The sequence below is a fragment of the Dipodomys ordii genome, unplaced genomic scaffold (genome assembly GCF_000151885.1).
Source record: "Dipodomys ordii isolate 6190 unplaced genomic scaffold, Dord_2.0 Scaffold113, whole genome shotgun sequence".
Lineage (NCBI taxonomy): Eukaryota > Metazoa > Chordata > Mammalia > Rodentia > Heteromyidae > Dipodomys > Dipodomys ordii.
In genome coordinates this window covers 1,388,745-1,401,115 of record NW_012267329.1, presented here as the reverse complement: position 1 = coordinate 1,401,115, position 12,371 = coordinate 1,388,745, and the positions used below count along the sequence as shown (strand labels likewise).

The 12,371-nt window shown below is 35.5% G+C and overlaps 1 protein-coding gene across 2 annotated transcripts in view; it reads left to right on the top strand.

Moving 5' to 3' along the window:
• Positions 1-12,371, top strand: part of Usp47 (ubiquitin specific peptidase 47) — a 96,038-nt gene that overhangs the window by 77,687 nt on the left and 5,980 nt on the right. For both annotated transcript variants that reach the window (XM_013028775.1, XM_013028774.1), the window contains 6 exons: positions 665-784; positions 2,750-3,527; positions 7,927-8,102; positions 8,399-8,479; positions 10,147-10,262; positions 10,600-10,718. In XM_013028775.1, the coding sequence (XP_012884229.1) occupies positions 665-784; positions 2,750-3,527; positions 7,927-8,102; positions 8,399-8,479; positions 10,147-10,262; positions 10,600-10,718 (1,390 nt within the window). The remainder of the gene's footprint in view (positions 1-664; positions 785-2,749; positions 3,528-7,926; positions 8,103-8,398; positions 8,480-10,146; positions 10,263-10,599; positions 10,719-12,371) is intronic.

Below are 12,371 nucleotides of genomic sequence, written 5' to 3'. Positions count from 1 at the left end.
TGGTGACATTGTCCAAAAAGAAATGTACTCTGTCTGACTTATGTAACTAATCCTTCTGTACATCACCTTTATAAAAACAAAAAATATTTTTAAAAAATGTAAATTATATTTATCTCATTTTGTGTGAAATTCATAAAATGACACCCAGATATTGAGACAGTAAAATTTTAGAATAATTTACCAGTAATTTAATCTTTTCATTTTGCACAAAGGAAGTTGATTTAATAAGTATTGGCAACTATTCATAGAATACAGTTTGTCAAAAGTTGCACTATTAAGCCATGTCAGTTTGACATCAGCTCTGAAAATCTGTTACTCATTTCCTTCAAAATCTTGCTTGTCTGGCAAGTTTGAGAGGAATAGGAATTTCAATGAGAAATCTAGTAAATGCATACATTTAAAAGTTATACTTTGTTCACCTAAATTACAGCATAATTAATGGATGTGATCAGTGATTTTTCCCTTAGATTGCCCCAAGTTTTAAAAATTCTACTAACATTTTTCTCTTTATTTTCTTTCAAAATTTTCCATGGTTGGACATTAATCCCAGGTCCCTGTTTTCTGATGCTTTTAAGAACTTTGCAATTTTTCTTTTCCTGTATTCCTGAGTCAAGTAGAATAACTTTCCAAAGAGTGCTTATTTATTAAATTGTTTTACTTGTAGGTTGTTCATTTACCTGTTGAAACAATGAGAATAGTGCTGGAACGCTGCTATAATGATTTACGTCTTCTTGGTGTGCCCAGTAAAACCCTGAAAGCTGAAGGTTTCTTTAGAAGTAACAAGGTACATCTTTCTATTTTCATGGCTGTTTTCTATGCTTTGATAAATTATGAAATTAAGTTTGGCATTATAAGCCTGCCTTCTAGAGCTATTTGCATGTATCCTCGCCATAACTACCTTATATTATATTCAGGTTAAATCAGCCATCTTCTTTCCTCTAAATCGGTTTTATCATTTCTCTTCTTTGCTTTTGTGTACCATCACTTGAAATGCTACATTTCCTCTCCATAGGCTGTTGGTAAAGCCCCAGATTATCCTGCCCCTTTGGTGAAGCTTTTGTGACTGTATCTACCCACAATGATTATGATTATGAAGTTTTGTCCTTAAACTTTTTCATGAAACAAGTATCTGCACTGAGAATCAGAGGCATCTCTAGTTCAGAGAAAATGATTGTCTTGGTTGAACCAGTGTTACTCCCTTTGCCACTCATTTATCTCATGCTGATCTTCCTGCTTTGTCTTCATGTTCTATATTCTATTTGTCATATGGGTTTATTCCTAATGTCATTGGCTTACCTGTAGATAGACGGTATCCAGAATTTTCCTTGTTAGCTATCTTTTTCTTAACACTTTTTCCAGGCTTATTCATTTTAGTGCACCTTAGTCTTTTACCTCATTTAACCTTCTCTGGAATTATTTTCAAATCCTACTCTGCAATTTTCATTCACCAAAAGTTTCTTGTAATCAGCTTTTGGATGTGATATTTGTGTGTGCATGTGTATCATCAAAACCTCACATCTTTCTAACACTACATTAGGGTGAAGCATGCAGAAGGAATTAACCTTTAAAAAAAACGATTAGCAGTCTCTGTTTGTAGCATTTACTAAATAATAGCATTGTTTATGTGGAATTTATGTTATATGTATTTCATTTTGCATTCAGTCCTTTTATTGGAATTAGTGTGTGGGTCAAGTGATACAGCCCAAGCACAAGGCCCTCAGTTCAATCATAGTTCCACAAAAAATCAGAAAACAAAAGCTTTACTATGGAAAATTTCACACATATGTAAAAATAGAATTATATACATGACCCTCCCAGTCACTGTCACTCAGCTTCTATATGTTAATTCTTGATTTTCCTATATTTACCCACCCCAAAGATTATTTGTAAAATTTTCTGTTTCATATCACTTCACTTATAAATAACGTGAATATAAATTTCTTCAGGTTAAGACTGATTTCTGTTTGCATTTGTTTTCTGCTTGTGTGTGTGTGTGTGTTTGTGAGAGAGAGGGGAGAAGGGGGAGAGAGAGAGAGAGTTCCTGCCTGCACTGGCTTCGAACTGTGATCCTCAGATCTCATCCTCTCAAATAGTTAGGATTACAGGAAGAGCCACCAGCACTCAGCTCAGGATAAGAACTGTTTTTTTAAAAACTTAACTATATATCTAAAAAAAATTAGGCATCAAAGGCTGGATTATAAATTTAATGGGCAAAGTACTTGGTTTCATAATAAAGTTTCAAGGAAGCAAACAAGCAAATATGAAACAGGAGAATGTATAAGATAATCAGGGAAATTTAAACATCGGTTAGATGATAGTTAAGCCTTTTTGTAAAAAAACACCTTTGCCAAGATGTCTTTATGTTCTCTCTCTTTTCTAGACAGACAGGAGATAGAGAAAGTGAGAGAAAGAGATATCCATGCTAAACTTTGAATTTCTAAAAGGCAACATGTATAATAAAAAAGACTTTCTGAAAAAGCAGCCCAGTAAACAACTTACATCTTTCAGTCTATCCATGTCTGCCCATCTGCTCTTCGTATAGTTTTATGGCTAGTTGCAAAAGCATGATTCTTAATATTTGTTTTATTTAGATACAAAGACTAAATTGTAGTGGTCTTTAGAAACTTCATCATCAAAATCTTGCTGGGTGTGCTGTATTTGTCATGTTCATGGGGTGTTATTCCCATGATAAATGACAGTATCAGTAAAATTAGTGGATCTAAAATGACTCTTTGACTTACTATTTTAGGTATTTGTTGAAAGTTCTGAGACCTTGGATTACCAAGTGGCCTTTACAGATTCTCATTTATGGAAACTCCTGGATCGACATGCAAATACAATCAGGTTATTTGTTTTGCTACCTGAACAATCTCCAGGATCATACTCTAAAAGGACAGCATACCAGAAAGCTGGAGGGGATTCTGGTAATGTGGATGATGACTGTGAAAGAGTGAAAGGACCTGTAGGAAGCTTAAAGTCTGTGGAAGCTATTCTAGAAGAAAGCACTGAAAAACTCAAAAGCTTGTCGCTGCAGCAGCAACAGGATGGAGACAATGGGGACAGCAGCAAAAGCACTGAGACAAGTGACTTTGAGAACATTGAATCACCTCTCAATGAGAGGGACTCTTCAACATCTGTGGATAACAGAGAACTTGAGCAGCACATTCAAACTTCTGACCCAGAAAATTTTCAATCTGAAGAACGGTCAGACTCAGATGTGAATAATGACAGGAGTACAAGTTCAGTGGACAGTGATATCCTTAGCTCCAGCCATAGCAGTGATACTTTGTGCAATGCAGATAGCGCTCAGATCCCTTTGGCTAATGGTCTTGATTCTCACAGTATCACAAGTAGTAGAAGAACTAAAGCAAATGAAGGAAAAAAGGAGACATGGGATACAGCAGAAGAAGACTCTGGAACTGATAGTGAATATGATGAGAGTGGCAAGAGTAGGGGAGAAATGCAGTACATGTATTTCAAAGCAGACCCTTATGCTGCAGACGAAGGTTCTGGGGAAGGACACAAATGTATGTACTTCAGAGGGAAAGGGCTCCTTGAAACATTTTTTTTCCCCTCGCTTTGAGATTTTAGTTAGGCAGTAGGTCTTTAGCTATCCCATTTAAAAATAAAAAAAAAGAAGGAAAGAATTAGGCACTTAGTTCTATGACTCTAACTTTCTGGACTATGAAAGAATTGCCTTTTCTTTCCATTAAAGTTATGGTAAACAGTATTCTTAGCCTTTTCAGTACATTAGACAATAATTGTATCAGACTGTGTTGAAACAAGTAGTAAAAAAATAATAAAATTCAATGTTAGGAAAGAATTTTACTATAATGTAAAACTGAGGAATAGCTTAAAAAGTAATATATCCTCTTCTACAAAAGTCCAGATGCTTTAAAAAATTATATATTTGGAGCCTCATTGGGAAAATTTTTTTTGTGCATCCCTCTTCCATCCCCCAGTTACAAACAACAACATTCCTAAAAAGTTAGTAATCAGTTTTTACTTTGGGTTCTGTTTTAGTGGTTTCATTTATCTTGATTTGGTGTAGGTTTTTTAATTTTTTTGTTCTTAATGTATATATTTTTATTGTAAAGATACTGTACAGAGGGGTTACAGTTATATGAGCAAGGTAATGAGTCATTTCCTATCAAGCATTGTTGATTTTTTTATTTTGTTGCATGTCTATGTGCTGCTAAAGCTCAAACCCAGAGCCTTTTAGATATTGTCATGCACTTTGCCACTCCTATCCTTTTTAATTTTTACTTTGAAATACCAGGCACCATAAAAACTAGAAGTTATGAATTGCATAAATATAAAAAAGATGGAAGAGATTTGTTAATGTGGGCATTTCTGACAAACAATGGTAGCAAAATCATACCAGTATTATGACATATGGGACGTTCAGAAAGAACTTCTGAAAAGAACTTAGAGAACTTCAAACCTAGTTCTCAAAAAAGAACTAATTATACAATAGGAGAGACAAATTTTTAAGTATAAAAGGGAAATAGCCGAAAAGTGAAATACTTTCTATTGTTCTTTAAGAAGTATTATAATTTTTCCTCATTTTTAGTCATCAAAATGCTTATTCTCAAAGCTTCTCTGAAATCAATGAAGCAAAACTAGTAAAATTATTTAACAGATAAGGAAAGTGAAACTAAGGGATGGTGACCTGGCCAAAAGTGCATATGTAGATAGTAAAAATTAAGACTAGTTATAGAATTTAAGGACTCTGAGTGCAAATGCTCCTGATACATTTGGAAAAGAACTGTACATTTCATCTTCCCTTCATCCACACACCAAATTTTTTCCTAATCTATTCTAGGTGCCAGATCCTATGTAGGTATTAGAAATAGAGATGACTGAGATACTAAGGTATCTCTAATGGAGAATAGATATATAGCCAACCACTTTTGGTTTGTAAGAGTGTTGCCTTTTAAAAAAAAAAAGTGCTGCCAAGCTTTTTGTGACTCAAAACTATAATTCTAGCATGCAAGAGTCTTAAATCTCAGAATCAAGGTTCAAAACTAGCCTGGATAGACAAATCCAAGAGATTCTTATCACCATGTTATGGTTAAGTTATGGCTCAAGTGTGAGAATGCCAGCTATGACTAAAGAAGTCATAGATAAGGCCCAAAGTTCAAGCTCCTCTCCCTCCCCCCTTTGCCCCCCCTCCACCCAGTACTGGGAAGGAAAAAAGTGCGGTGATGCCTGTAGTCTCGGAAGTCTGTCATTTAAAAGAAAGTGGTAAAGGGCTATGCATAGAAGCATCATGCCTATTTACAGGTTACTCAGGAGATAAGAGATTGGGAGGACTGTGGTTTAAGGACAATTCAAACAAAAAAGATACCCTTCTTCCATCTCAACCAATAAGCTGGGCAGAGTAGTGAGTTGCTAATCCAAGCTACAGGGGTATCATAGTAAGAGGATCATGGTCTGGGGCCAGCCATGAACAAAAGCACAGACCCTACCTGAAAAATAACTAAAGTTTAGAAAAGGATGGGGGGGTGTGACTCAAGTAGTAAACTATCTGCCTAGCAAGTATGAAGCCCTGAATTCAAAACTCTAGTGCCACCAAAAAGGAAAGGAAAATTAGTAGAATAGCAGAATTAAATCAGTAGTTAAGGCACATCAGTATTTTTTAACTAGTCCATCCATACATTTATAAACATTCATACACTTATAGAAATGCAAAAGTGAAATGTGCATTGGGAAGTCAGAAATTGTAGTAATGGTTTATGCTTCCATGGAGCTTTTGCCTCTCTGGCTTATTACTGTGCATTATTTTAACAGCTTAGAGACATTGGTTGTGTTAAACATTTTTCTTTGGAGATGTAATAGGCTAAATAGTTTGAGGTCAAACAGCTAGTAGGTCTACTACTAGGATTCCACTCTGATATTTTGCTGGTAAGCCTCCACTCACTCCATAGCTGCCTCCACTGCCCCCTCTTCATATCTTAGTAAAGTAAGTAACCAGTGGCTATTGTGCTTTCTTACCATACTCAAACGTCAGAAATACTGGAAAAGTGAAAAATAGCTCCTCTTAGGAAAAGATCAGACATTTCTTTTAGTTTATTTTAGAATGGTATGCTAAAAGTTTTGACAGGATTGTCAAAATTCAGTAAGAATACTCAGAATTATAGTTGTAAGGTCTTAATTCTATGTCATGATAGTTAATAAAATCCTTAACAGGGAGATCATTGGCCAGTTTAACCTCTTCTGAAAATTCATACTAGGTTAATTTACTAGTGTTCATTATAAGCATAGTAAACCACAGTGATGAAGATAAACTATTTAGGCTTTCAGAAACCACAAAGAAGACAGAAAATCCCTGGAAAATGCTCATGTTTACAAACTGGTTTGGAGATAGAAGGGATACTAGCCAGCAACTGTTTTTTTTTTTTTTTTAGCAGTCTTTCCTCACTTATCATACTCCTCAGTGACCAGAAAGTGGGTCCTGGAAAAGCTTGTAGAAGCTTGGGTTGCTTACAGAGATGAAATGGCTGGTATTAGTAGACATAAGAATTGAATAACAAGAATTGACTATGCAGAGCATATGTGATAAGTACACACACTTAACATGTACACACTGCAGGATCAGAATTACGTTGGAGTAATTTTAGACTGTCCTGTCCTGTTGTGTTCTAGTTGCCATCTGTAGGTAGAGTGTGCCAACAGAAAGGCCAGGGTAGGAAAATAGCAGTTGTAGTGCATTTATATTGAAATGTCTTTGTTCAACTTCGATTCACCTAATTCAAGAAAATACATAAGAGAAAGGAGAGGTCTTAAGACATTTTGAGGTTGAATTCTAAAGAGATGGAATGTTTCCGTTTTTAGAGGTAGAGTAATTGGTATATTATTCATCTCTAAAGCACTAAAATAAATATAGCCAATAGATTGAACTAATGCTTTTTGCCAAGACTACGAAGCATTTACACACACACACACAAGCACACATGAGGAAGTGTAAATACTATTATTCACATAACTGTAAAAGTACCAAGTACAGAGAAATTACTAAGTCCCAGTCCCAAATCCAGTATATAGAGAAGAGCCAGAAGTAAATTCAGGACAGGTCTTCTACTTACTTAGTGCCAAGCTCCACATTGGACTATATCAGTGATTTAAACATTTGTGTCTTTCTGTGACACGTCACTACTAGAGATTAGGAGAGAAACCAAAATGAGAATGGTACTATTAGAAATAACTGTACCTGTTTTAAGTCTGAGACTGATTGTTAGGATCCTGTGAGATAATTTGAGGCTCAGAATAGATGTTCTACATACAAATATTTGTCAGACTAAAGTGGCAGAGCTGAAATTCAATCCATAGGCTTTTGATTTTCAGTCAAGCAATTTTTCGATTACACTCTTCTTTCAAGAAATTCAGTACCTCAATGCATAGCATTAATCAAAGCTTATTTGCCAAAGGCTAGATTGTTAACATTTAGGGCATTTCTTAAAGTTTAGAAATAGAACTTTTAAATAAAAAATTCAGCTTAAAGGTTTACAGTAAACAAAATTCCTCACTTCATATATTCCTTCTAATTCATACTGATCATATTTTCTGTTAATCATTTGATAATATTTTCTATATATAACCAGGAAAAATGAACATTAATTTATTTGAAAGACCCATTTGGAACAACTCAACCCACAAGTTGAGATAATATGAAAATGTAAACCAGTATCATTCTTGGTATTTGATGTAGATTTTATGGAAAAACATGACCTTCTTGTAGAAGAAGGACAAGTTGAGGTAGCATGGTGGCTCTTGTATTTGGCATTGCCAAAAGAGGAGCCAGCTGAGTTAAAATCTAACACAAAAGGAATATTTCCTTTGTACAGTATAATAAAAGATATGGTTTGTACTGTTTACACTGAAAATTTTCTTCTCCATGTTCATGTTTTGTTTGTTTTGTCTTAGGGTTGATGGTGCATGTTGATAAAAGAATTACTCTGGCAGCTTTCAAGCAACATTTAGAGCCCTTTGTTGGAGTTTTGTCCTCTCACTTCAAGGTCTTTCGAGTGTATGCCAGCAACCAGGAGTTTGAGAGCGTCCGACTGAATGAAACGCTTTCATCATTTTCAGATGACAATAAGGTTGATTAATCTTTACACAATTAGAGTGCTTTAAAAGCTAGCTTACACTATGATGGGAAATAACTTGATGGCTAATGGTTATTTGGGATGTTTGGATTGTTTTTCTTCGTCCAGCAAACAGTTGTTAAATACTGTGTGTGTCAGTTACAGTTGTAGGTGCTGGGGATTCAGAGGTAAAAGACATCCCTTCTCTGAGGGCCCTTAATCTAGGGGATTTGGAAAACAAAAACAAATAATGGCATGAGAAAGTTGTTCTGCTGAGAAAGTCCATCTAAAACAATTTTTTTAATTTATAGATCACAATTAGACTGGGGAGAGCACTTAAAAAAGGAGAATACAGAGTTAAAGTGTACCAGCTTTTAGTCAATGAACAAGAGGTGAGTAATGCATCTAAAGGTATTACAAGGATTTTTATCGTAGCTAACTAAATACAATAGTAATTTGTGGGTTTTTTACTAGTCTCTTGTTAGTATTATTTCTTTTTGCAAATCATATTGTCTTTGCTGCCATTATTCAGTTCTGTCATTGTAGCACAATTGTAGCTGTAGACAACATGTAAACCAGAGGAAATGCCTGTATCTCAATAAAGTTTTACTTGCAAAAACAGGTAATCATGAATTTGACCCTCTAGCCATTGTTTTTCCCTACTCTAAAGTGTTCCTTCAGAGCTGGAATGAGGCAAAAGCTTCCTGTTTTGAAAGAGATCAGTTGTTTCCTTGGAATTAACATATAATGCTACTTTCAATGAAACCGATTAGTACAGAGTGTGTAAGTACTGTGTGTGTCCAAAATCACCTCAGAACCCTCTCATTACGATGGTGTACTAACTGAAAAATAATTTTTTATATGCTCATACTGAAGCCTCACACTCTGATCCTCACACTCTCAACTTGGCTTTTTCACTCAAAGCTAGACCTCATCTTTACTTCTTACTTTTTGCTGGTTAATTGGAGATAAGAAACTCAGCTTTGGGCTGGGAAGGTGGCTCAGTGGTAGAGCGCTTGCCTTGCATGCCTGAGGCCCTGGGTTCGATTCCTCAGCACCACATAAGCAAAAAGCGGCAGTGGTGCTGTGGCTCAAGTGGTAGAGCGAGCCTTGAGCTAAAGAGCTGAGGGATAGCGCCCAGGCCCAGAGTTCAGGCCCCACGACCGGACCAAAAAAAAAAAAAGAAAGAAAGAAACTCAGCTTTGTCTGCCCAGCTGGGTTTGAACTATAATCCTCAGATCTCAGCCTCAGGATCACTAGGATTCTAGGCGTGAGCCATTAGTGTCCAGCTCAACAGATGGTTTATCAAGCACCTATCATACCACTTATTTCTGACCCATACAGTCATTATCTTACATGTTTCTTATGAATTTGGTGCTTGTGAGTAAGTAGTGTGTCTCTTTTTGAGACAACATGTTTGGAAATTTAGTATCATTTCTCTGATTTTAATTTATCAAAGTGATTCATTGCCTCCCACTGGTGGCTTGTGCCTGTAATCCTAGCTACTCTGAAGGCTGAAACCTGAGGATTGAGATTCCAGCTCAGGTAGGAAAGTCTATGAGATTCCTATTTCGAATTAACCACCAAAAAGCCAAAAATGGATCTGTGGCTCAAGTGTTAGCTTGCTAGCCTTGAGTAAGAAATCTTAGGGACAGCTCTATGCCCTAAGTTCAAGCCCCAGGACCAATGCACACACACACACACACACACACATGGGAGGCGGGAGGGGGATTCATTTTATTTTCTAAATTGTGATTATTTAGAACTGGAGGCTGGCTCAAGTGTTAGAATGCCAGCGTTCATTTTATTATAAGAAAGGAACTACAAATGAATTATCCTAATTAATCTTTACACTGACATAGAGGAAGTTACTGACCTCAATTTATAGTTGAGAGAACTTGCCCAAGCTGAGCTCATAAGAGGGCTAAGATTCAAAAATAGAAGATAGACTCCTAAACTTAGGCCTTTATTGTCACATTGTAAAAAGTAGATAGAAGTCATCTTAATTCTAACTTTAATGTGTAATTCAAGCTCTCATTATTTATATTTATATTCCCAGCCATGCAAGTTTCTGCTAGATGCTGTTTTTGCTAAAGGAATGACTGTACGGCAATCAAAAGAGGAATTAGTTCCTCAACTCAGGGAGCAATGTGGCTTAGAGCTCAGTATTGACAGGTAAAGTAAAATTACAATGTTATCAGACTGTGAAGAATGTATGGTCAGTTGATACAGATTGGTATGATTTTCTAATCCTAGAAGAATTAAATTTTTGTACTATTCAGAATTTTTGTAAGAATAGTGGGGATTAAGCAACATTAAAATTCTGTTTGAATTTCCTATGGAGATTACAAAATTTGAAGTGCTGGGAATATTACTTCTGGATTTTTTCCTCCAAAAGTTAATTAATACCATTCAACTATTACTTAGTTTATTTTCCCTCATTATCAAATTAATATCAATTTTTTAAATTAAGAATTTCAAATCAAAGTAACCAACTGTGTTACGTTTGTAGGTTTCGTCTAAGAAAAAAAACATGGAAGAATCCTGGCACTGTCTTTTTGGATTATCATATTTATGAAGAAGATATTAATATTTCCAGCAACTGGGAAGTTTTCCTTGAAGTTCTTGATGGTATTATCAATATTTTTGTGAAGATACATCAATTAGAAATACTCCAAAATTAATAGAAGCCTATAGGTTAATTTTTAATGAAATATGAATTACCAGAAATGTAATGCAAAACATAGTATTTGTTGTTAAGCATAGCTATTACTATTGTATATTGACATGATTTCTATCCCTGGCTTGGGTTGAGGAGGGGGTTGTTTTAAATTCTTCTGGGTCCATTTTGGCCTTTGAATATGTTTTATCTCTAATTTTGAGAATACTACTTCCCTCTTACATAACATTGCAATTTGAAAGTTAGATTTTTTTATTATGCTGTGCAGAAAAAGAACTGCTAATATTTTGCTGTTTTGTGTCCTTTTCCATTGTGCCTTTTTTTCTGTTGAGGCTGGTACTGATAATTTCTCAAAGATTTTGAGAACAGCTATGTTAGTTACCTATGCTGCCATAACAATACTACAGAGTGAGTGGCTTAAAACAACAGAAGCTTTTTTTTTCTTTCTTCAAACAATACATGTAAAAAAAAATTAGCTCAAACTATTGGACAAGCATAGAGCATTTTAATATTCATCAGTTAAATTTATTTGTTTCTTCTTACTACCTTATTTTCCTTCTTTATTTTTAATAATCTTATTAAGGCATACTATTTTAATTACATATTTGTATTGACCAATTCCCACTGGTAGAAGTAAACCAGCAAATTTATTGAAATTTCTTCATTGAAATTTCATGTGAATAGATTAACATTTATCATTTTGAGATCCTTTATATGTATATGTGTGTCGGGGGGGTACTGATGCTTGAACTCAGTATCTTGGTTAGCTTTTTGTGCTCAAGACTGGTACTCTACTACTTGAACCACACTTCCCTTTTGGATTTTTGCTTCTTAATTAGAGATGAGTCAGATTTGTCTGCCCTGGCTAGCTTTGAACCATGATCCTCAGATCTCAGCCTCCTAAGTAGCTAAGATTATAGACTTGAACAAGCAGCATCTGGCTTATTACAACAGGAATTCTTATCTCTCATCTTTGGAGTCTAGAAGTCTGAGATCAAGGTACTGGTGGGTCTATTCCTTCTAAGGTTTTGTAAGGGAGAATCTGTTCCATTCCACTCCCTGAGCTCTTAGAGGTTTGTTGGCTGTCTTCGGCATGCTTAGGCTTGTAGATGTAGTACCTCCACCTTCATCTTACATGGTGCTCTCCATTTAGGCTCATCTACCCAGACCATTTGGAGTCTGCCTCAGGGAAGACTTAACTTGATTATCAGTATAGAGAAAAAATAAGGTCACATTCTGAGGTACTAGGGATTTACACTTCATATTTTTGGGGAGAGAAATAGTTCAACTCAACAATTATCTAGAAGAACATCTAAATTTTTAACCTGTTTTCACTTTCAATTTGGGATATTTGAAGTATTGTGATTTTTTGAAAAAGATAGTGGGAAGAAAGTTGGCTTTAGGGAGATCACATCAAGGTAAATATTTTGTTAACAATTCTAGATGTTTTATATAAGATTCTGACAGTTTTTTGTTGTTGTTGTTTCTTTTGTTTTGTTTTTTTTGCCAGTCATGGGGCCTGAACTCTGGGCCTGGGTGCTGTTCCTCAGCTCTTCAGCTCAAGGCTAGTGCTCTACCACTTGAGCCACAGCACCACTTCTGGC